Source organism: Scyliorhinus canicula, chromosome 13 (assembly GCF_902713615.1).
Source record: "Scyliorhinus canicula chromosome 13, sScyCan1.1, whole genome shotgun sequence".
NCBI lineage: Eukaryota > Metazoa > Chordata > Chondrichthyes > Carcharhiniformes > Scyliorhinidae > Scyliorhinus > Scyliorhinus canicula.
Window position 1 is genome coordinate 126,323,612 of NC_052158.1, and position 21,437 is coordinate 126,345,048.

Sequence of the window (21,437 nt, forward strand, 5' to 3'; positions counted from 1 at the left end):
GCATGATTTGCATTTTTTACGACCTCATGACTACTTTTAGTGGTTTGTATATCTGTACTCCGAGATTCCTTTGCACCCATTCAGATTTAATATCCAAGCTGTGGCTTCCTCATTCTTCCAAAATGCACTCCTCATACTTATCAATGTTGAAATTAATTTGCCAGTTAAATATCCATGTTGCCAGTTTATTAATACTTTCTGTATTTTGTCATCGCCTTCCTTTGTGTTAACAATACTCCCAATTTGGTGTTGTCCATATTTTTAGAAATTGCACTTCTGATTTCTGAATTCAAATTATTAATTTAAATTGTAAGCAGTGGTCCTTGTGGAACACCACTTCACACCTTTTGCTGGCCTTAACCCCAATTGGGTTTTCTGAGTTGTTGCCAGCTTGCTATTCATTTTGCTATTTTTACTGTAGCTGAACGTTCTCTGACCTTAGTCATGAGACTAACGTGGTATCTTATCAACAAAGTTTGGAAATTCAAATAGCTCAAATTCAAATAATTCCAGTCATTATGCAACTATTACACTAATCTTGTCTATTCTTCCTGTTTCCTCTTTGATAAGGTCGGTTAAGCAAGGCTTTTGTTTTGAAATCCATGCTGACATCTCTTTATTGTATTTTTGGTTTCTCTACCTTTTCACCTGGAACTTTGGGTCTATCTTTCCTATCAGAGATGTTCTGAAAACTGACCAAGACTTTCTTGGACTTCTTCCATCTCCCTTTGTAAATGCACGAGTAACATTGGCTGTCCTCCAGTCTCCCTGCACAATTCACTTTTCCAATCAATTGTTTGGCAGGGCTTTTAATGGTTAAGGAACAAACCTGGGTAAATGGAGTTATGATACAGCTCCGCCTCTGAACTAATTGAATAGTTGACAGGCTTGAGGACATGGATGACCCACTTAACACCCATGCAGATTAAAGGTATTTCAAATATAAAGATAAGGAGATGTAGAATGTAGCAATAAAGAGTTGACATAGATTAGCTATCCTATTTCCAGTATGGATTGTTATCAATTTCTCATAATATTTCTTTCTGGGGTAGGCTCGAGCAGAACCATTTCACAACAAATGGACAGATGGCAATAAAGAAGCTGAGGCTGGAGAGACCAGGAGTTCAGATTATTGTAGAAAGAAGATAAACTATTTTTGGATGCCGTTTGTAATTGATTTTGATAATTCCTCTGTCAACAAAATATTTTAATATAGTATAGTATATAGTATGTAGTAATATAGTAATATAGTATGCAATGCATATTAATAAATAGATAAAAAGAACTAAGCTGGCATCCTCTGCTTTCTGGTTAGATTACATGCCAGTGTCTTGTTCATTTGTGATTAATAATGTTTATTGCTTTAAACATTTTCTATACTTAATTCTTGGAAATAAATTGCATTGAAATATTTATCATTTGAAGGTATTAAGAGTGACGCGTCATAAAATAGGCCTTCAAATTATCTTTATGCCACAGCTAGTTGTTGCAGATGCCTCTGGCACATGTCGCGATGTTGCAGTCTGATGTCAGTCCCTCACGGGCTAGATTTGCTCATGGTCACCCATCTAAATGAAGCAACTTTTCACCTCCCAAGCTTTAGCCATGCAAGAATGTAAAATTCCACATGAGTCACTATAGTTTTACATCACTCTCTCAATGACAAAGCTTCGGCCAATCAGAGTTGACTTGCCCAACAATCAGGACCTTTTCTTCCTGTATTATAATTTGTCGTGATTGTTTGAAATTTGCCATTCTTGCACTTGTCTTGATGAGTGCAAGATGAAAAACTTCAGCAACATGTTTCTCTTTTCAGCAATAATGAAGTATCTGCATCCTTCTGGTCCAAGCCCTTGGTACCCAAGGGGTGCCATTTCAATTGGTGCACTTCAGGCGTGCCACCCACTATATTGGACCACTAGTTGTCCATTTTGCACCTGAGAAACAAATGTAATGTAATCCAATTTCGAGGCCACTATCCGTAACCTGTAAAGTTAAATAATCTTTATTGTTTGTTAACAATTATCTTCTGCTCGTTCTTGTCATTGGCCTGAATTTTGTGGCCAGAGTGAAGTGATGGCATTCATCACATATGTCTAATGAAATTGTTCAGAAAGATCTAGCAAGTTCTGTGTTGTGAATCTTGTCTTTTCCATATTCATTTACTTCTGGTACCAGCATTTTGGTGACTATCAATAGTCATGTTGCCAAGTAGACTAAGCAGCCAATCCCATTGATGAATTCTCACAGACAGCAAACCAGGGAGTGACAAGTAGGTTTTATCATTCACATTTTATAATTTTACAGCCGGTGAAATAGCGATTGCGGCATGGTTAAGGTAGAAGCTGAAATATTATAAATAAACTTCAAAAGAAAATAATTACTTCAAGAATATGTTTATTATGGAATTGGGAAATTTAACATTCCACAAATACAAAATTATTTTTTAAGGCCAATGAGGCTGTTCATTTGTAATTATGACATTGTGGCATTAAAAATCCATTTATTCCTCATACAACAGGAGTTTTTTCAAATATTTTCAATAGACCACAAAAAGTGGATGTTTATGTTAATTTATTCATTTCTAATTGTTATGAGGAACAACATGTTAACATGTCATCGCTGACTCCACGCTCTGTGATCTCTGTTTAGTTGCAGACTACCAGCAATTGCTGTCAGTTTGACAAAGTAAATGCTGACCATTTCACCATCATTTCAACCACAAAACCCAAGCCCTTAATCTAAAAAGAATTCAGATGCATATTTGCAATATTATTTTGGTTGCTGAAACACTGTTTAAAAAGTGATCAATGCAAATCATACAATAAATTGAGGTGGTGATTTTATGTACAATGCAATCTATATAGTTATGATATTTATAATGCTATTTACAATAAGGTTTCAGTTATTTCAGCACATTTCTACTTTATTATGATATGCTGTACTCTTGAAAATAACTCTTTGATTTCTGTACAATTGGAATTTTATGAATGGATGTATTTTATTGTGAACTCTATTCAAATATAATTAAATTCACGCATTCCATTTGTTCAGTTGTCACTTCTTCGCATTGTAACACAGCATTTTTGCTTCCAAGGCCCCATCCCATGTTGTAAAAAAATCCATGTATTCCATGTAATAGAAACATTTCTGTATAAAATCTGTGGGCTGAGCATTTATCTGGGTGTTGGGAACCCGATGCTGGGACCATTTCAGGCTCCACAATCCACTTGGCAGTAACATGGCTGCTGGTCTAATTTTACAGGAAACAGGTCCCTTCATCATTTCAAGATCGTTCATCCATTATGCAGCTTCCACCTGCCAATGCGCAGACACCTCCTTTCACTTGCTAGACTGTGGAGGCAATGTGGAGCCCAGGAGCCAATGCGACTCAATCATCTCGGCTTTTCGAGCTTGTCCAGATACTGGACACAGCCACCACAGTACAGAGGGGGAGCTACAGACACAAAGAATACGGATGAAAAGACTGTTGGCAGACCTGGATACCACTGCAGAAGACAGGGTTGGAGCAGCCAGGGTGGTGAATGGACCAAATCAATGCCTGGGGACAAGATAGCATGTACTTCGGGCATGACTCAAAAAATCATTATGTGAAGAACTGCCAAAAGCAAAACATCATGGGCAGGATTCTCCGTTTTGCCGCGCTGTGTTTTTCTGCTCCTGCTGCTGTTTCCGGAGTTTTCCATTGGCTGTTCTCCGCGCCGCCTTTGGGTCGGTGCCAGGGGTGTTTCGTTGGTGTGGGCGTCTGGGGAGTTCTGGCCTTTGGTCGGGGTTCTCTGGCTGTTAGTGCCAGTGCATTCTGCTCGTCCTGCTGGCAGCGGTCGTCCACTGTATTCTTCCGTAGCAATTGATGAGTCTTAAAAAAGATTCCAGTTGTGATACATTCTGCGGTCGAAGCGCATGTAAAATCGCACTCATTTTCTTCGATTCCTTTCAGAGCATGTGTGCAGTTTTGAGCACCATATCTAAGGGAGGATGTGCTGGCCTTGGAAAGGGTCCAAAGGAGGTTCACAAGAATGATCCCTGGAATGAACAGCTTGTCGTACGAGGAACGGTTGAGGACTCTGGGTCTGTACTCGTTGGAGTTTAGAAGGATGAGGAGGGATCTTATTGTAACTTACAGGATACTGCGAGGCCTGGATAGAGTAGTTGAGGGAGGGGAGTGAATGTTTCCACTTGTAGGAAGAACGCGAACCAGAGGACACAATCTCAGGCTAAAGACTCGATCCTTTAAAACAGAGATGAGGAGGAATTTCTTCAGCCAGAGGGTGGTGAATCTATGGAACACTTTGCCGCAGAAGGCTGTGGAGGCCAAATCACTGAGTGTCTTTAAGACAGAGATAGATAGGTTCTTGATTAATAAGGGGATCAGGGATTATAGAGAGAAGGCAGGAGAATGGAGATGAGAAAAATATCAGCCATGATTGAATGGCGGAGCAGACTCGATGGGCTGAGTGGCCTAATTCTGCTCCTCTGTCTTATGGTCTTGTGGAGCTTGTCCTTACCAATGACAGAGCCAAGATGGCTTATTGATGACTTGAAAAATCGCATTTCTCTCTCTTTCAGGATGCTACAGTGGGTCTTATAAATTCTTTATGTACTCCTGTTCAGTCCTTCCAGTAATTAAGATGTCATCCAAATAGCATTGAATACCGCTGAGGCTAGAAAAGAATTTGGTCTGTGGACTTTTGAAATGGGGTCGGCACTGACATTATTCCGAATGGTCAGTGGTTGTACCTGAACAGTCCTTTGTGTGTTACAATAGTTAGAAGAGGTTGCAACTCAGCTGCTACCTTCATCTGGAGGTATGCTTGGGATAAATGTATCTTATTGAGCTTTTGGCCACCTGATAATACAGCAAATAGGTCCTCTATTAATGATAAGAGATATTACTGAGCACACAATACTGGGGTAATCGTCACTTTAAAGTAACCACAAATTTTTACTGAACCATCTGGCTTGATAATTGGAACAATTGGGCTTGCCCACTCGCTCGTCCTCACAGACTCAATCACTCTGTCCTTGATCAACTTTCCAAGTTCCATTTCAACTTTAGGTTTGAAAGTGTATGACAGGGTTTTGCAAAATCAACCCGCTGGCAGGTTGCGGGTGGGTGGTGGGAGGGTCGTGGAGCGATAGGTTGTGTCGTTCCCGATCGCAGGAGAAGCGCCCATTTTCAGAATACTGCCGTGACCGGCCGTTAAGTGGAGACTGCCGCCTGCGACCGGGCTGTAGATGCAAATGCTGGAGCCTTCCTGTCAGAAGTGGTTTCAGACAGCAGGTCACACGCCCAGCACGTACACTGACATCACACGCCCTGTAGCTCCATGTTTTGGGCGCAAACTCACAGATGAGAGATCTCTTCATTTTGTAGCTGCCAGCAAGCAAGCAAAAGGACCTTTTATTTCTTTTTATTAGTTCATGGGATGTGGGCGTCGCCAGCATTTATTGTCCATCACTGAGGTCAATGTGGTCGCCACAGGAATGTTGGTGTCGTGAATTGTTGCAAAAACGGTCACAAAACAAGGAAGTGCTGGGCCAGACAATATTCTCAAACCTCAAAGATGGGTAAACGCAAGAACACATCCAAGTCCACACAAAAGTCTCAAGGGGCCTCACGGTAGCATGGTGGTTAGCATCAATGCTTCACAGCTCCAGGGTCCCAGGTTCGATTCCCGGCTGGGTCACTGTCTGTGTGGAGTCTGCACGTCCTCCCCGTGTGTGCGTGGGTTTCCTCCGGGTGCTCCGGTTTCCTCCCACAGTCCAAAGATGTGCGGGTTAGGTGGATTGGCCATGCTAAATTGCCCGTAGTGTAAGGTTAATGGGGGATTGCTGGGTTACGGGTATACGGGTTACGTGGGTTTAAGTAGGGTGATCATTGCTCGGCACAACATCGAGGGCCGAAGGGCCTGTTATGTGCTGTACTGTTCTATGTTCTATGTTCTAAGATTGACCGGAGACAATGAAAGTTCACAGGCAGACATGATGTCTAGTAAGATCAAGGAACTCAACAGGGTGTTCATGAACGGGCTGAAAACCAAGCAAGAAGAAGAGTTGGGGGAGTTAATAGAAGAAGGTCTGTGGTGTGAGGTTGAAAGGAACTGGCTATTTCTGATAGGTAAAAGGGTAATTGATTTAGCTGTTTTAATGTAAATGCTAAAGCCCAGTTTAAAAACCGTTTTAAAATGGATTTCATCATTACAAAAACACACAGCTTGCAGAATTTGCAGTGGCAAAGTACGGATTTGAAACATTCAAAAGCTAGCTAAAGCTTATGCAACATTTTACTGATATTATAAACTGACCATTGTTCTAATGAACAGAATTTCAAAAGTTATGCAGCCATACCACAATCTGATCAAGGTCGCCATGACCACATGACCCACCATTGTTCAGAATACAGATAATAGCAGTCAGCAATAAAACCAGTGAAAGCTAGAATTGATTAAAAGAACATATCACATTCCAACACACAAACATCTAAAAATGCAACATATCTGAATATATGTTGCACATTGATGATTGACAACTAACCATCCAACCAAGTGCATTTGAAACCTATCCAAGCCAATCAGCACATTGCAGTGGGAGGGACAGATGGAGTCAGACTGATAACATTCTCCTTAAAGATAGAGGTCCGGGCGGACATTTTCCATCTAGGATCAATCTATACCTTTTACCTAACTACTCGCTATCCATATTTCATATTTTCATGATTCCACTCTAACTCTTGAAGTTCGCGCAAGCTGTTTTGTTTTAAGCAAAGAACCATTACTGTATTTTGAAAGTTAAATCTGTTGTAAACCATAAAACAAGTATTTTCCTGGCAAAGGCTTTATTGAGAACATTTGATTTGTAATCACAAGAAGATTTCAGTCTCTCAATTATAATCAATAGATACAATAAAAGATTTTTATTTCGCATCCGAGAAGTGTAACTTAAATTTCTGCTGAGTTTTGAAGTGCATACAAGACTACACTTAAACTGCACAGTAGATTCCTACAGAGGTGCTACGAAGGGTGAATGCCTCAACCTCATGCTCAAGTTGGGCTGATACAATTGAAGGTCGTGTATAGGGCACACCTCACGAAAGCGAAGATAAGCCAGCTGTTCGAGAGGGTGGAGGATGTCTGTGGGCACTGCAGGAGGGTCTCCGCAAACCATGTACATATGTTTTGATACTGCCTGAAGTTGGAGAGGTATTGGAGGGAGGTGTTAGCATCATCTTGGGTGTACTACATGTAGACTTGGAACTGGGTTCCCTTTTTTTGACTGTTTTTGGGATATCGCACCAGCACAAGCTGCAGGCAGGTGAGGGGGCAGATGTTTTGGCCTTTGCCTCACTGATTGCTTGGGGGTGGGTCCTGCTGAGGTGAAGGCCAGCTCCCACACCTTGTGCCTCGGCATGGCGGGGGGACCTACTAGAATTCTTGACCCTGGAGAAGGTTAAATTTGAGCTAAGTGGGGTGAAGGAAGGGTTCCATAATTCATGGGGATTGTGTAGTATGGCTACTAATTGTTGAATATTTTCAGCCTCTTGGCTACGTCGATGGAATCTGAATCTCTCTGCAAAAATCAATTGATTGGACAAAAGTGTATTAGTCTGAACCAGTTCCTCATAGGTTTTTGTCCCAGACATGACGGATGGATTAGACTTTGTATTAGGATAAAAAATTTAAATCCTATTCCACTCAATAAAATTACTACTTATGTCTGGTGGCGGCCATGAGCTGAGTGGTCGCATGAAAGGCAGCTCTCTCCAAGGTACATCTGATTAGACCTTCTAACCCCACCGAATGGGCACCAAAAGTGCAAAACATTCCCCAGTCTAACTTTCCATCCACCGCTCAATCAACAGGATGCTTACGAGCGAGCAATCAGATGGCAAAAGCATAAGAGGGAGAGGAAAACATTGACCTCCAAACAGGGAGACCCTCATGGCGGTCCAGAACCAAACAAGGCGGACCCTATGGGATTGCCAAAGCCGACACAGGTGATGACTGAGAAGCTGATGGAAGTCATCATAACGGAACTCAAATGGTAATAGACACGGTGACCTGGAACCAGCTCAGGCGCCATTTCAAACTCAGTGGCATGTCTGTTGCAGCCTCCATCTGCAGGAACCGTAAATTTATTCTGGCAAAAATAGAAGCCACCTTCAGAACATGGCGAGAGGACAGAGGGGTACTAACTGTAAGAGATATGTGCGTAGACGATAGAATAGCGACCCTGGGGCAGCTAACAGGAAAGCTCCAGCTCCTGAAAGGGAATGAGATTAGGTATTTCAGTTATGAGACTTCTTCTGCAAGGAGCTCACAACATTCCCCCAGATACTCAAGCACATCTATTGAACAGACTACTGGTACCTCATTGCGAGGGGACGGTAAATGTGCGACATATATGGACACCTGTTAGAAGAGGTTAGGTCCCAATGGATGAGACGTGATAAAAATAGGAGGAGGAGCTGGGCATGGAGATATGGGGAGGACTTTGGACAGGGTCAACTCCACCTCCTCATGCACAAATCTGAGTCTAATGCAATAAGGCAGTAATGCAGAACAAGGCCAGCAGTACTGGTTCAATTCCCATTCTAGCTTACCCGAACAGGTGCCAGAATGTGGAGACAAGGGGCTTTTCACATAACTTCATACTTATCACAGTAAAAGATTATTATTATTAGGTGAAGGCTCTATGGTGAAAGGGGCTGAGCCCCTGGCCTTTGCGTCCCTGATTTGCCGGCAGAGACTTCTCCTTGGATGGAGGTCGGCAGCACCACCCAGAGACTCAGACTGGCTCTCCAACCTAATGGAGTTCCTGAAGAGAGAAAAAATAAATATTACAGTTAGGGGATGAGATGAAGGATTCTACCATACGTGGAAACAATTTGCCAGCCTCCTCGAAGCCCTGTTTGTTACCAGCATCGAGAGGGAGATGGGAGCAAGGGAGGGAGAAGGTGGGGGGGGGGGGGGGGAAATCGACCAGAGAAGGGGATTGAGTGGGGGTGGGGGGGGAGAGAGACAAGTCAGGCCGGAGGAGAGGGAGCACCCAAACCACAGCGAGGAAAAGGGAAAATCTCACCGACGCAGCGAGGGACACAGGTGCCCTGCGCTCACATGTGCCGAATAAAATGTGAACCCTAGGCAGTCTCAAGGAACTGAAGGGGGGCTCAGAAAATGAGGCCATCCTACTGTATTTATACTAACGCTAGTCAATGCAATGCAAATAGAGCACCTTTTGTTTGCTATATTTTATTTTATCTCGCTAGTTTATTCCATTTGTTTATTTTATTTTGTTTTTTCAATGTTATGCTATGACAACACTAATCGCTGCAGCCCACCACATGCAAAGGTGCGCAGATGGAAAAAAGACTCCAGGTTTGCACGCACCAGGCCAGCTGAGAGTGCTCTACATCAACAGGAAGCGGTTCCACTCCCTGAACATACAGCTGATGTGCAACCACCACATGCAGATCATGTGTGCAAGCTCTCCAGGGAGTGTGCACAACAGTTACATCCTGGGGCAGTCAGACATTCCGGACTCCTTGAGGATCATTCTGGGCTAGCCATCTGGCTCCTGGCGGGTAAGGGATGACCATCGAGGAGGTGGCTAATTACACCAGTACGGAGGCCGGAGACTGAAGCAGATACCTGATTCAAGGCCCATTGAGCGTACAAAAGTGACAGAGACGTCATACTGATTGTCGTGAAGGTTCTTAACGCTTCACAGGTGTCAAACAATGCCCCACTCTCCTGATGTTGCCGCCATATCCTCCCCTCCAGCCACTCATCCCACCCCCTCCACATACCTACCCCCTCCCCCCAAAATGCCCGCTCAGTGATCCTCAAAGGGCTTTGCCTTCCTTGCTCTACTACTACGTCTAACTGTGTCGCCAGGATGCACATCGGAAGTGGAGGAAGCCAGCTGCTTACCATGTCCCGTGGCCTTTAGTTCCCCTGGCGAGTGTCCTCGGAGGGTTCTGGAGCCGGTGGGCCCCGGTTCACTTATTGGCAATAGGCACAGCCTTGCAATGCTGTGTGCTGACTGAGAGACACGGTCTCAGCAGAGGGGTGGAACATGGGGAACCTGTTGCCCACCAACCCCATTCCATAGGACAGGTCCTCTCTGTCATGCCCAAAGGATTTTGGGGTTCACATTGGGCCAGAGGGGCAGCAGAATCCAGCTGCGGCTGCCCCTGCGTCATCTGACTCTACCAGCCCTGGCGGCTTCCCAATGTCTGCACCATGTCGACGCCCACGGGATGATCCTCTGCACTCTCTGCAGTGCCACTCTCTGCAGCGCCTCAGCAAAGCCCATCTGTGACTGGGCAAGCTCCGCAGTGCCTCGGCCATTCCCATCCGAGAGCGGAACATGTCCCGTAGCACCTCATCTTGGTCAGCCTTGTATTGGGTCTCGTCCCCCAGCAAGATGGACATTCTGCCATGGCCCTCAGCCATGGCAGTCACCGCCTGAGCCACATCTTGGACACCTTCACTAATGGTGTCGAAGTCGTGCGCCAGGCTCTCGACTGCAGTCGCCAACCTAGCAGTGTTGGTGCCCCGCATTGCCAACAACATCTCCTGCGCCCATAGCCTCTGGCATTCCTCCAATTCCTCCATTCCTCCATCAATGCGGAGCTGATGGAGCATCACTGACATCTCCCTCGAAATGTCCCGGCCGTTCCCTAACATCAGCTTCATCAGCTCCGCGATAGTCTGGTCCATATGCTCAGCATCTAACTGGGACCCAGCTGGATCCTGGTATCCAGCAGACCTCTGACTGCTGTCTCACCTGGGCATTCCTGCCTCCACCTGATGTGCATCAGCGACTGTGTGGTTCTCACCAGATTGTGCCCCAGAAGCCTGACCACGAACACTGCCCACCGCGGCGTGTGTCTCTGCGCTGGTGAAGGGTGGGGGTGAAAGCCGTGACATGTCGATTGTGGCATCCTCGGAGCTCTCCTCCGAGGTGGTCTCATCGGAGGCAGGGGAGAGGGCCACCCCGGATGGGCCGGCACCGTTGGCTTGAGGACCTGCGAGATAATTGACATGTGGTGCTTTTGAAAACTCACCACTATTCTTAGAATTCCCCCTATACCAAAAAGGGCCGAAATTCTAAATGGTGAACAGGGATTCTCACTCCCTGACTCCGATGCAGACTTCGGTGGGTGCTATTCAGGTCAAACTATATTTTCAAGCTATCCCCTGGTATAACCCATACCTTCTACAAGAAGATGCTTAGTATCTACTTACCACTTAGCAGCACCGATGTCCTGGGTCCTGCACTGCTAAGTAAGTAAAGTAGACTTTAGGAATAACCACTTTTTCAGGTTAAGTTAAATTATTTTATTATTATATTTTTTCTTTTAAAAGCTGCAAACACGTTCTTTACAGAAAGGTAAAAAGATCTTGCTTCTGGATCCTTCTGGTTGGTTGAAGGGACCTTCAGGCCCACCTTGACAATCAATCTTCTTTAAAGTCTTGTTTTCTTGAGATGTATTCGCTGGTTAGCTCCGTTGCTGTGTCTTGTCGATCCCATGTACTGAGCTATAAGAGCTGGTTCTGCTAGCTATCTCTCAGCTGACTCTGACTCCTGTTTAAATTCTAGTCTTCCTTAGATGTATAGCTGTTTAAGCTCGGCTGCTTGTCTTGTCTTTCCCATGGCCGAGCTGTGAGAGCTGAATATGCTTCTCTCCTCTCTCCTCTCTCTGAGTTCTCCTCCTTCTGCTTCTGCTTCTGCTCCCTGAGTTTATATTCTCTTTTTAACAATTATTAAGTTTTTATTACCTTATTGTAAATTAACTTATTTCACTTTGAATGTTAAAAAGTATCTTTGATCTAAACATTCTAATACAACTAAGTATTCATTTTGGGCATGGCCTCACCTCTCAGATCTGATTACATTGTCCTTTGTGATGTTCAAAGTTCCTTTGTGATATTCAAAAAGTGCTTTGGTTTCAATAGAGGTGTTACTTTTAATTTCTGTCATTTGAATAGTTTAATTTTCCAATTGTCCCCAGCTCATAACTTTGCCTTTGATTTTGACTTAATTATGTTTCTCGTAGAAAGGTTGTCTCCAATTTTCTTTTAATTTACTTGGTATTAGTAGAATTTCACACTTAGAATTGACACCAAATTCAACTGAACATCATCCTTTCCAGCTGTTTACTAAGAGAGTTAATTTCAATGAAGGTGTGAAACCTTTGCTTTTAGCTGTATGCTAAAATTTCACTTGGTTATGACTTGAAAGTCCTGCCTGTTTTAAACATTCGTCACTTAATTCAATTGAAACTCTCATCCATGCTTTTCCAGATGCTTCCTAAGATAGTTACTTTCAATGAACGTGTGAGCCATTGTTTTTAGCTTAATACAAGAATCCTGTGTGTTTGATAAGCCTCCTTGAGAGAACGAATCTGCATTTTAAAATCCTGCTCTTTGCAGCTGCTATTAACCTTTTGTGGGATCTTTCCCTGTATCCCCTCATGTTTCTCTCAGACCAGATATTGCCAGACCTCCATGTTTCAAATGACACCTTTTTCTGTATTTTCAACAACAGTGGTCAGTAGGAAGGATGGGTCAGTCTGTATAGTATTAACAACTCACGTGTGACAGGTCCTCAGGGTGGGGCCTGGTGGATCCTCACCTCTCCGCATTGGTGAATGCTCTGCCCTCGGCAACCCCCATCATCTCCCGAGCCCGTTCCTTGACGGTCCTGAGAATTCTTATGTCCGGCACCCCTCCGCCAATCTGGGCCCCCTCCCTGCGATTGTGAGAGAGCTTCTCCAGTGGAGACACAGAGAGGGCATCTGTAATGAACTCCAATTGGCTTTATTGGTTGGCCAATTGGAGTATGAGCTCCCTCAATGATAGCTCATTGAGGGGGCCCATATAATCACCTGTGTAGGCTTTGTGAGCAGTTTTAAGTTGACTGAACTGCTAGCAGCACTGTTTGTAGCTGCTCCTGTAATATCGTTATTGAAATAAATATTGGTGTGGTGACGGAACTCCTGCCTCCCGTGGATTACTACAGTGGCGACGAGGATGGGATTATGACCCAAGGAAGGAGTTGGTGGTCACTTGTGATGCATCCCCCTACGGGGTAGGAGCCGTCTTAGCCCATAGAGGAAGGAATGGGGAAGAACGGCCAATAGCCTATGCTTCGAGGACCTTGGCGATGGCTGAGAGGAAGTACGCCCAAATCGAGAAGGAAGGACTGGCGGTGATATTCGCAGTAAAAAAATTTCACCAGTATCTGTACGGGCGGAAATTCACCATAGTGACGGACCATAAGCCGTTATTAGTGTTATTAAAAGAAGACAAGTCAATACCCCCGATTGCATCAGCTAGAATCCAACGCTGGGCGTTGCTACTGGCGGCATATAGATACGTTCTGGAGCACAGACCGGGAACGCGAGTAGCACATGCAGATGCTTTGAGCAGACTTCCCCTCCCGGACACTCTGCCGCAAATACCAAAAGTAGAGGAGACAGTAATGACTCTATATTTTTTGGACACCCTACCAGTAGACACACAACATATTCGGTTGTGGACGCAAAAAGACCCAGTTTTAGCCAATATGAAGCATTTACTGCTAACAGGGGAACTGGAAAGACCAGTGGAGCCCCAGATGCACCCATACTGGAGCAGAAGGGACCAAATAACCATAGAAGACGGTATCCTATTATGGGGAGCCCAGGTAATCGTCCCAGCTCAGGGATGTCAGGCAATCTTAACTGAGTTACATCACGGACACCCAGGGGTGTCTAAAATGAAGATGCTAGCCCGAAGCTACGTTTGGTAGCCAGGTTTGGACACAGACATAGCAGCCTTGGTACGTCGGTGCCAGGAGTGCCAACAGGGGCAAAGAGTGCCACCAGCGGCGCCACTGCACCCGTGGGAATGGCCAGGCAGACCGTGGACCCGCCTGCATATTGACCGCGCTGGCCCTTTCATGGGCTCAATGTTTTTGGTGATAGTGGACGCCCACTACAAATGGTTGGACGTCCACCAGGTAAACACAGCAAGCACAGCATCGACAATTGAAAATCTCAGGGCCTCGTTTGCAACACATGGACTTCCGGAGGTATTGGTGTCGGACAACGGAACGACATTCACAAGTGGGGAACTTGGAAAATTCCTGAAGGAAAACGGAGTCCGTCACATCAAAACAGCCCCTTACCATCCAGCGACCAACGGCCTGGCAGAGAGAGCGGTCCAGACACTTAAAGCGGGACTCAAGAAGCAGCCGGCAGCGTCAATAGACACAAAGCTCTCCTGCTGGCTGTTTGATTACAGGACCACACCGCATTCCACAACGGGCATACCGCCGGCTGAACTCTTAATGGGAAGGCGGCTGCAAACGAGGCTGAGTCTCCTTTTCCCAAATTTAACGGGGAAAGTGGAGAAACATCAGGAGGCCCAACGCAGGGGGCATGATAATAGTCAGCAGCAGAGACATTTCCAGGTGGGGGCACCGGTTTGGGTCAAGAATTATGGGAATGGACCAACGTGGGTCAAAGGCACGGTAGAGTCCCAAACAGGGCCCATATCCTATGAGGTTTCAATAGGAGGTAAGGTGCTGAAGAAACACCTTGACCAAATGAGGGCAGCGGAACCACACCTGGAGGCAGGCGAAGCAGGACCGCCTCATGCTGGGATAGCCCAGACGGAAAGGATAACCACACCCCAGCCCCGAGCAATTTCTCCAGACCCCGTCATCCAGTCATCAGAGTCGGAGATGGACACACTCGACGAGGCCGCCACGACACCTCGCCCCGAGGAGGAGGAAGAACAACTTCCAAGGAGGTCGTCAAGGAAAAGACGGGCACCTATAAGGTACACCCCGCCCACTTCGGAGAACGACCCGGCGGACGACACAGAGGTGGCAGACCCGGACATGAGGAGTGGGAAGAAGCTCAGAGGAATGCCAGCTGGCAGGAATTCCTCGGACCTTGGGGGGGAGGGGTGTAATGAACTCCAATTGGCTTTATTGATTGGCCAATTGGAGTATGAGCTCCCTCAATGATAGCTCATTGAGGGGGCCCATATAATCACCTGTGTAGGCTTTGTGAGCAGTCTTAAGTTGACTGGACTGCTAGCAGCATTGTTTGTAGCTGCTCATGTAATATCGTTATTGTAAATAAATATTGGTGTGGTGAATGAACTCCTGCCTCCCGTGGATTACTACAGCATCGTTAGCCGCACATACGGGTTCACCGTGGTTGGGAGGGGGGGGAGAGTGGTGGTGAAGGAAGGGTTGGAGGGGCTGTGAAGGGAAGATTGGGGGGCAGATGGATGGTGGGGGGGGCGGTGCTTGCATGGGGAGTGGAAAGGTCGTTGGGTGGAGGTGGGGGGGGGGGGGGCAGAATGCTGTCAACTCACCCACGCTGCCCAGTGTCGGTCGATGCCCTTCTTGCGGCACTGGAGGCCAGTCCTCCTGGTCACACTACCCAAACTGACAGCCATTGCCACTTCATCCAGGTGGCACTGGCTGCCCTGTGGCTCACCCTCCACCCTCCAGGACGTTCGGGGAACAGGCCATCTCTCCTGGCCTCCGTCGCATCTAGGGGCCTCCCCAGGTTCGTATCTCCAAACCTTAGGGCCCGGGGTCACAGCGCCATGGCTCTGAACTGAGTTGGGTCGGCTGTGCAAGTGCTGTTTAAATGCTGCTCGACCTTGTTAGCTGGGGGGGGGGGGGGGGGGGGGGGGGGGGGGGCTAGCGAGCATGGTCCCGGCAAATTGGCTGGCAAGCCATCATTTGCGGCATGAAGCCCGTGGCACCTCATTAAGTGGACCAATTAACTTTGTATTGTGCTGCCAGGCTTGCCAGGCCGAGTGGCGGGAAGCTCGTGGCTGTGCCCGCTTGCTGCCACACTTCAAAATCCATCCGGAGAATTGCGCCCAGAGGATGAAAAGGTTGCCACACCTTAGGTTACTTAACCACGTCACCAGTGGTTAGTATGGTGTTGCTTGCTCACAGTCTAAAGTGGAAGGGGGGAAATCACCCATATGCCTCTGATATTGTCACCTGTAATTATGGACACACTACACAGAGATGTATTGGTTTACAATACATAACACTGAATGAGTAGGCTGCTTTATTATTTTGTATTTGTTGGTTCTTGGGGCCATATTAGTTTACAATAGTTAAAATGGGGTCATATTGGAAAATATTTTGGGAAGCATTGGTTTAGAATATATCAATAGATTGAAGTCAGTAATAATAATATGGAAAGATAAGTTGATGCCTGCAAGGCACAGGCATGCCATTGTTTAAAATTTTTAAATTTACATACTCACATTTTTTTTTTGAAGGATTTGAATTTAATATCACTGGTTCCTTTAATACAATGATCAATGAGATAAGATAATGTCATCACCGTATTTGAATTTATCCCAAGCAAAATGCTGACTGTTAATCGTCTGGTGACAAATAAAAACCTTTGTTGGCTTCTGAGGATTGAACAGGTTCCCAGGCCAATCGTGATCATAGCACCTGCTGTTTACTATTAGAAGGCTCTGTGTTGATTCCTGTAACTTATGCACCGGAGCAGATAAACAGAGTGAGAAATTCTTTCTTGGGGTGACCATGTTGGCAAGAACATTTAGGGCAGAATTTTCCCTCAATTGCACTAAGTGCAGTAGCTGCAGTGAAATTCAGCCTTTTCACAGCCAGTCATAATGGCGGGTTTCCGCACCTTACCATCTGCTCGCCGCTTCATTAGTTCTGCAGGCATGAGAAGCACACGGTCTCGCTGGTGGATGTCCTCTGATTTGCCCTCCATGCTTCCTCACTCGGGGCGCCAAATGTAAACTGCAGTTACACGCACAGTTCTCGATGCCTCCAGTCCAGGAATTCTCCAGTGAAAACATAGCCCTGAAAGCCAAGAAGGGTGCAGCTCCTGGAATGCCTTTATGGACACTGTGGAGGCCTGCTGTGATGTCCTCTACCCCCGAACTGGCTGCAAGAGGGGCAGAAACATACCAAATTTGGCTGAGGAGGTGGTGGCAGCTGTTGTCAGTGTCAATGCTGCACCAATAGGGCAGTTACCAAGGGCAGAAAGAGGATGAATGATCCTATCTTACTGCCAGGGTAGGTCAACCATCTCAGCACCCTAAACTCACTCACTCACAAGGCCATCACACATTCAGCAGTATCTCACTCACTGCCAGCTCAAGGGACATCACCACTCACTCTCTCACTCACACACCTTCACATATACATCTGGCCTCATTTCCTCTGGAGATCACCCCCTCATCTTGTCCATGGCTCCACTCAGCACATCTGTCATCCTTCTCATTTGACCTGGCATGCACTTTGCTCCTACTCTCTCTATTTGTCTTTAAGTTGGCCTAGATTGTACACAATAAAAGGGAGAGGTCCCAGAACAAGAGTGGAGTTCCGGACATCGAGGTCTTCACTCCCTTTGAAGACTGCATGTTGCGGTTGGCTAGAGAGGATGTGGGCCAGTACTGCAGTGATGGCAACATCGGTGCCAAGCATCCAAGTGAGGATCCTGCACCAGATTACCCCTCTGGCAAATCAAATGGGAGTCCACTGTTCAATGGTGGCCATGTACTAATGTAGAAACATAGAATTTACAGTGTAGAGGAGGCCAGTTGGCCCATCGAGTCTGCACCAGCCCTTGGAAAGAGCACCCCGGTTAATCCCAAGCCTCCACCCTATCCCCGTAACCCCACCTAACCTTTTCTTGGGCACTAAGGGCAATTTAGCATAGCCAATCCACCTAACCTGGACTGTGGGAGGAAACCAGAACACCTGGAGGAAACCCACACAGACACAGGGAGAACATGCAGACCCCGCACAGACAGTGACCCAAGCCGGCAATTGGACCTGGGACCCTAGAGCTGTGAAGCAACTGTGCTGACCACTGTCCTGCACTTTCTCTCTCAGTCACATCTGCCAACTCGCCCTCAGGTAACCTTGAACCTGAATTCAATGCCAACACTACCTCGGATGAAGACTCTGAAAACAGCACCTTTGAAGAGTGTCACAGCACTTATCCTTACCCTCCACCAGCACAGCAAGACATGCCTCGGTGGAACCTACATGTAGAGGAGGTCCGGGTTCACTACTAGGTAAGCACAATACATAATCTGTTCCACAGCTGGCAAAGGCATCCAAGGTTGCTGACACTTGGAGGACTGCTGGTGGCATGAGATCTGCTGAGTTTGGTCAGATGATGCTCCTCTGAACTACATCCTCAATCTGTTGTTTGAGCTGCAGTGACAATCATTGGAACAGCAGGAAGGGAAGCCAACTGCACCCCTCAGATTGCAAGGCACGATGGAGGGGTCTGTCCCCCTTCAGTCCAAGGTGATTGCGTTTTCATGCCAATACACCAACGTCAAGATTGGCAGGATGATGGCTGCCGTAGGGGCCTTGGTCCAGGGCATCTGTACTGCACTGCAGATGGGCTGAACTTCACTGCTGAAACCATAGTTGGCCTCCAAGAGTGTCAACATGAGAGGTGTGAGGAGATGAATTTGGTCATTCTCCCTGTGTGCGCTTAACACTTTGAGGTGCGGTTAGCCCCTTACCATCTCATCAGCTTCTGTTTCCAGTGACACTGTGGTTCTGAAGCATTCAGCTCACAGGGAATGCACCATTGGATCAGAAGTTAGTTTTAATGTTGTATCTCCATAATATGTCCCTGTTCATTGAGAGCAAGCGAGCTGCCATCAGTCAGACAGGAGTCAGACATTCACATCAACTGTGAGAGTTTATGGAACGTGTCCGTTGCACATCATCGTCATCCTCCTGGCATGTAGGGACTAAGGGCATCGATGCATCTTCATGACAGAGGTCTTTATCACGGAGGGTATGTGCACTGGCATCAGCTAGACATGAGACAAAAGTTCACGGATGTAATGTGAGGATCGACGGCATGTTCTCACTGCAGGTCGTCATCCTCCTTCTCAAACCTAGCAGTTCTGAGGGCCTCCCCAGTGTGTCTGCCATGTCTGGACACCGCAATGGCCTCATCGCCATCAGCTCACCTTTGAGCCATCATCTCACCTTCGAGGACCTCCTCATGCATGCATGATGAGCAGTTCTTCCATCTTCTCCTCTGGCAGCTCCTCCCTCCTTTGCAGTGCCAGGTCATGTAGTGCACCCTCTGTGGACTGCTTTGCAGGGCTCCACCAGACCGCTCAAGGCACCGGAACCTCACTTTCAGCACCTCATTAAATTGCTCCACCAAACTGCGAATTGCAGAATGAGACTCATTGTCCTTCTCTCTGCTCACTCTGTGGCCTCCGCATAGGAGTCATCAGCTACATTATCTCTGGATAGCCCTTGCTCCTGAGGAGCCAACCCTTCAGCCTCTGAGGACCCTAAAAGTTGTCAAGCCTCTGATAGCAGCTGAGAATGTAGGAGTTTGGACACTCCCTGGGAATAGAACACACACCTCGAGCATGGATTTGATGTGGTCGCAGGCCAGCTGAGCATTCAGCAAGTGGAAGTCTTTGTGGTTTACACACTGTTCTGCTTGTTGCCACAGAGGCCTGAATGCCATGTGAGTGCAGTTGATGCTACCCTGCACCTGTGGAAAATTAGAGATCTTAACAAACCCCAGCGCTCTCGTTTCCTGGCTTGCCCATTCCAGGTTGGAATGCAGAGTGTTATGTACCTTCCCGAAGATGGCACTGTGACCTCCTAGGTGCATTTGTGAGTGGAGGCTTGTGAGATCCTGCAGAGGTCACCCCTGTGGAGTCCTGGAAGTAATCATTGAGTGCTGTGGCAGTGGATGTCCTCCGAGTCCCCATGGCCTCAAAGCTTTCAGTTTGTTGCCAAGGAGTTCCGTTGAGTCTGTGCTGTCTTTCCTGTCACTGGTTCTCAGTCATCTGCAGGAATGACAAGCGCTGTCTGTAGATCCTGGCTCTAGTTATGACTTGCTGAGGCTCTTCAGCGATGTGCATAGGAACAGCAACTGCTCCTTTAGCTTGAGGGTGCTCCTCCCTCTGTCTCCCACCTCACTTGCTCTCTTCTCCTTTGTCTCTGCACCCTGTAAGCCAAGAGGCTTAGAGCTAGGTCACCAGGCTCCATAATCCTGATGTACTTTTCCTGCAGTATAAAAGAGCGAGATGTATGGGTTATAATTAGTCTCCTCAATTCCTCTCATGATTACATGTGTGGCTCTGTCTCAAAGTCTCTGAACACATGCTGGAGAATTTTTAAAATGTATTTGTGGGATTTGGGCATCTCTGGCTAGTTTTGACTAGGCCTAATTGACCTTGAGAATATGGTGCCTTCTTGAACTGCTCCAGTCCCTGAAGTGTAGGTTCACCCATAGTGTTGTTGGGGAGGGAGTTTGAAGATTTTAACCTGGCAACTATGAAGCAATGTGATACGTTTCGAGGTCAGGATGGTAAGTGACTCGGAGGGGAACCTCCAGGTGGTGATGTTCCCAGGTATTGGCTGCCCTTGTCCTTCTAGAAGATGGTAGTGATCATGGGTTTGTAGATACCACTGTGTATCAATGTTGGAGGGAGTGAATGTTTGTGGAAGAGATGCCAATCAATCGGGCTGCTTTGTCCTGAATCGTGTCCAGCTTCTTGAGTGTTGTTAGAGCCGCACTTATCCAGGCAAGTAGGAAGTATTCCATTATACTCCTGACTTGTGCTTTGTACACGATGGACACGTTTTGAGAGTTAGGTGAGTTACTCGCCAAGGGACACCCAGCCTTTAACCTACTCTTGTAGCCACAGTATTTTTTTAATGTATTTTTATTGAAGTTTTGAAGTTTTAACAATTATTGCATCAAAACAAAAGAAAAAAAGAGAAAAAGGCCATAGGTATCAATTCAAAACAGGTAGCGAACATAACAGAAATCACCGAGGACATAGGAACAAATAAAACTGGATGAGTCAGGGACAATATTCCCAAAGTGTTCCCTCCGCGGAAATAGGATCTGTCTGCACCAAATCAGTATGCAGCCAACAAGACAGAGATACGTCATATCCAGAGCTTCAAAGGAAAATAACGTGGGATTTAAAAAAATGAAGAAGCTCGGAGCTAAGGGTGAACTACATTGATACCCACATTGCAGAAGGCCCAAGGTTAAGGATCAGATCCCAGCTGGAAGGGGTAACCCCGTAACAGAGAAGAGGGGGTCATCAGGGCACCCCCCCAAAAGGGGGCAACTTTCTTGGAGGGAGGGCCAGCCCGCCCCCCCAGCACAAGGGAACCTGCCCCGACAAGCAAGACCACTCAGGAAAAAGGTAGGGCTGCTTAAGAGAAAAAACACAGGTGCTCTGATCCAAAAGAAAAGAAAGAAGGGAGAATAAAACCTGAAATTGGTTAGCTCTAACTGGAAGGCCTTCCTCGATCACGGCAAGGACAAACTAACCGTACCAACTCCAATCCTCTACCCCATATGGTGATATGCATCACTGTAA

At 46.5% G+C, this 21,437-nt stretch overlaps 1 protein-coding gene across 1 annotated transcript in view; it reads left to right on the plus strand.

Moving 5' to 3' along the window:
• Positions 1-3,049, plus strand: part of LOC119975644 (NLR family CARD domain-containing protein 3-like) — a 61,408-nt gene extending 58,359 nt beyond the window's left edge. Inside the window, exon 11 of the mRNA XM_038815425.1 lies at positions 1,053-3,049. Within this exon, the coding sequence (XP_038671353.1) occupies positions 1,053-1,149 (97 nt within the window). The 3' untranslated portion in view covers positions 1,150-3,049. The remainder of the gene's footprint in view (positions 1-1,052) is intronic.
• Positions 3,050-21,437: the final 18,388 nt, after the last annotated feature.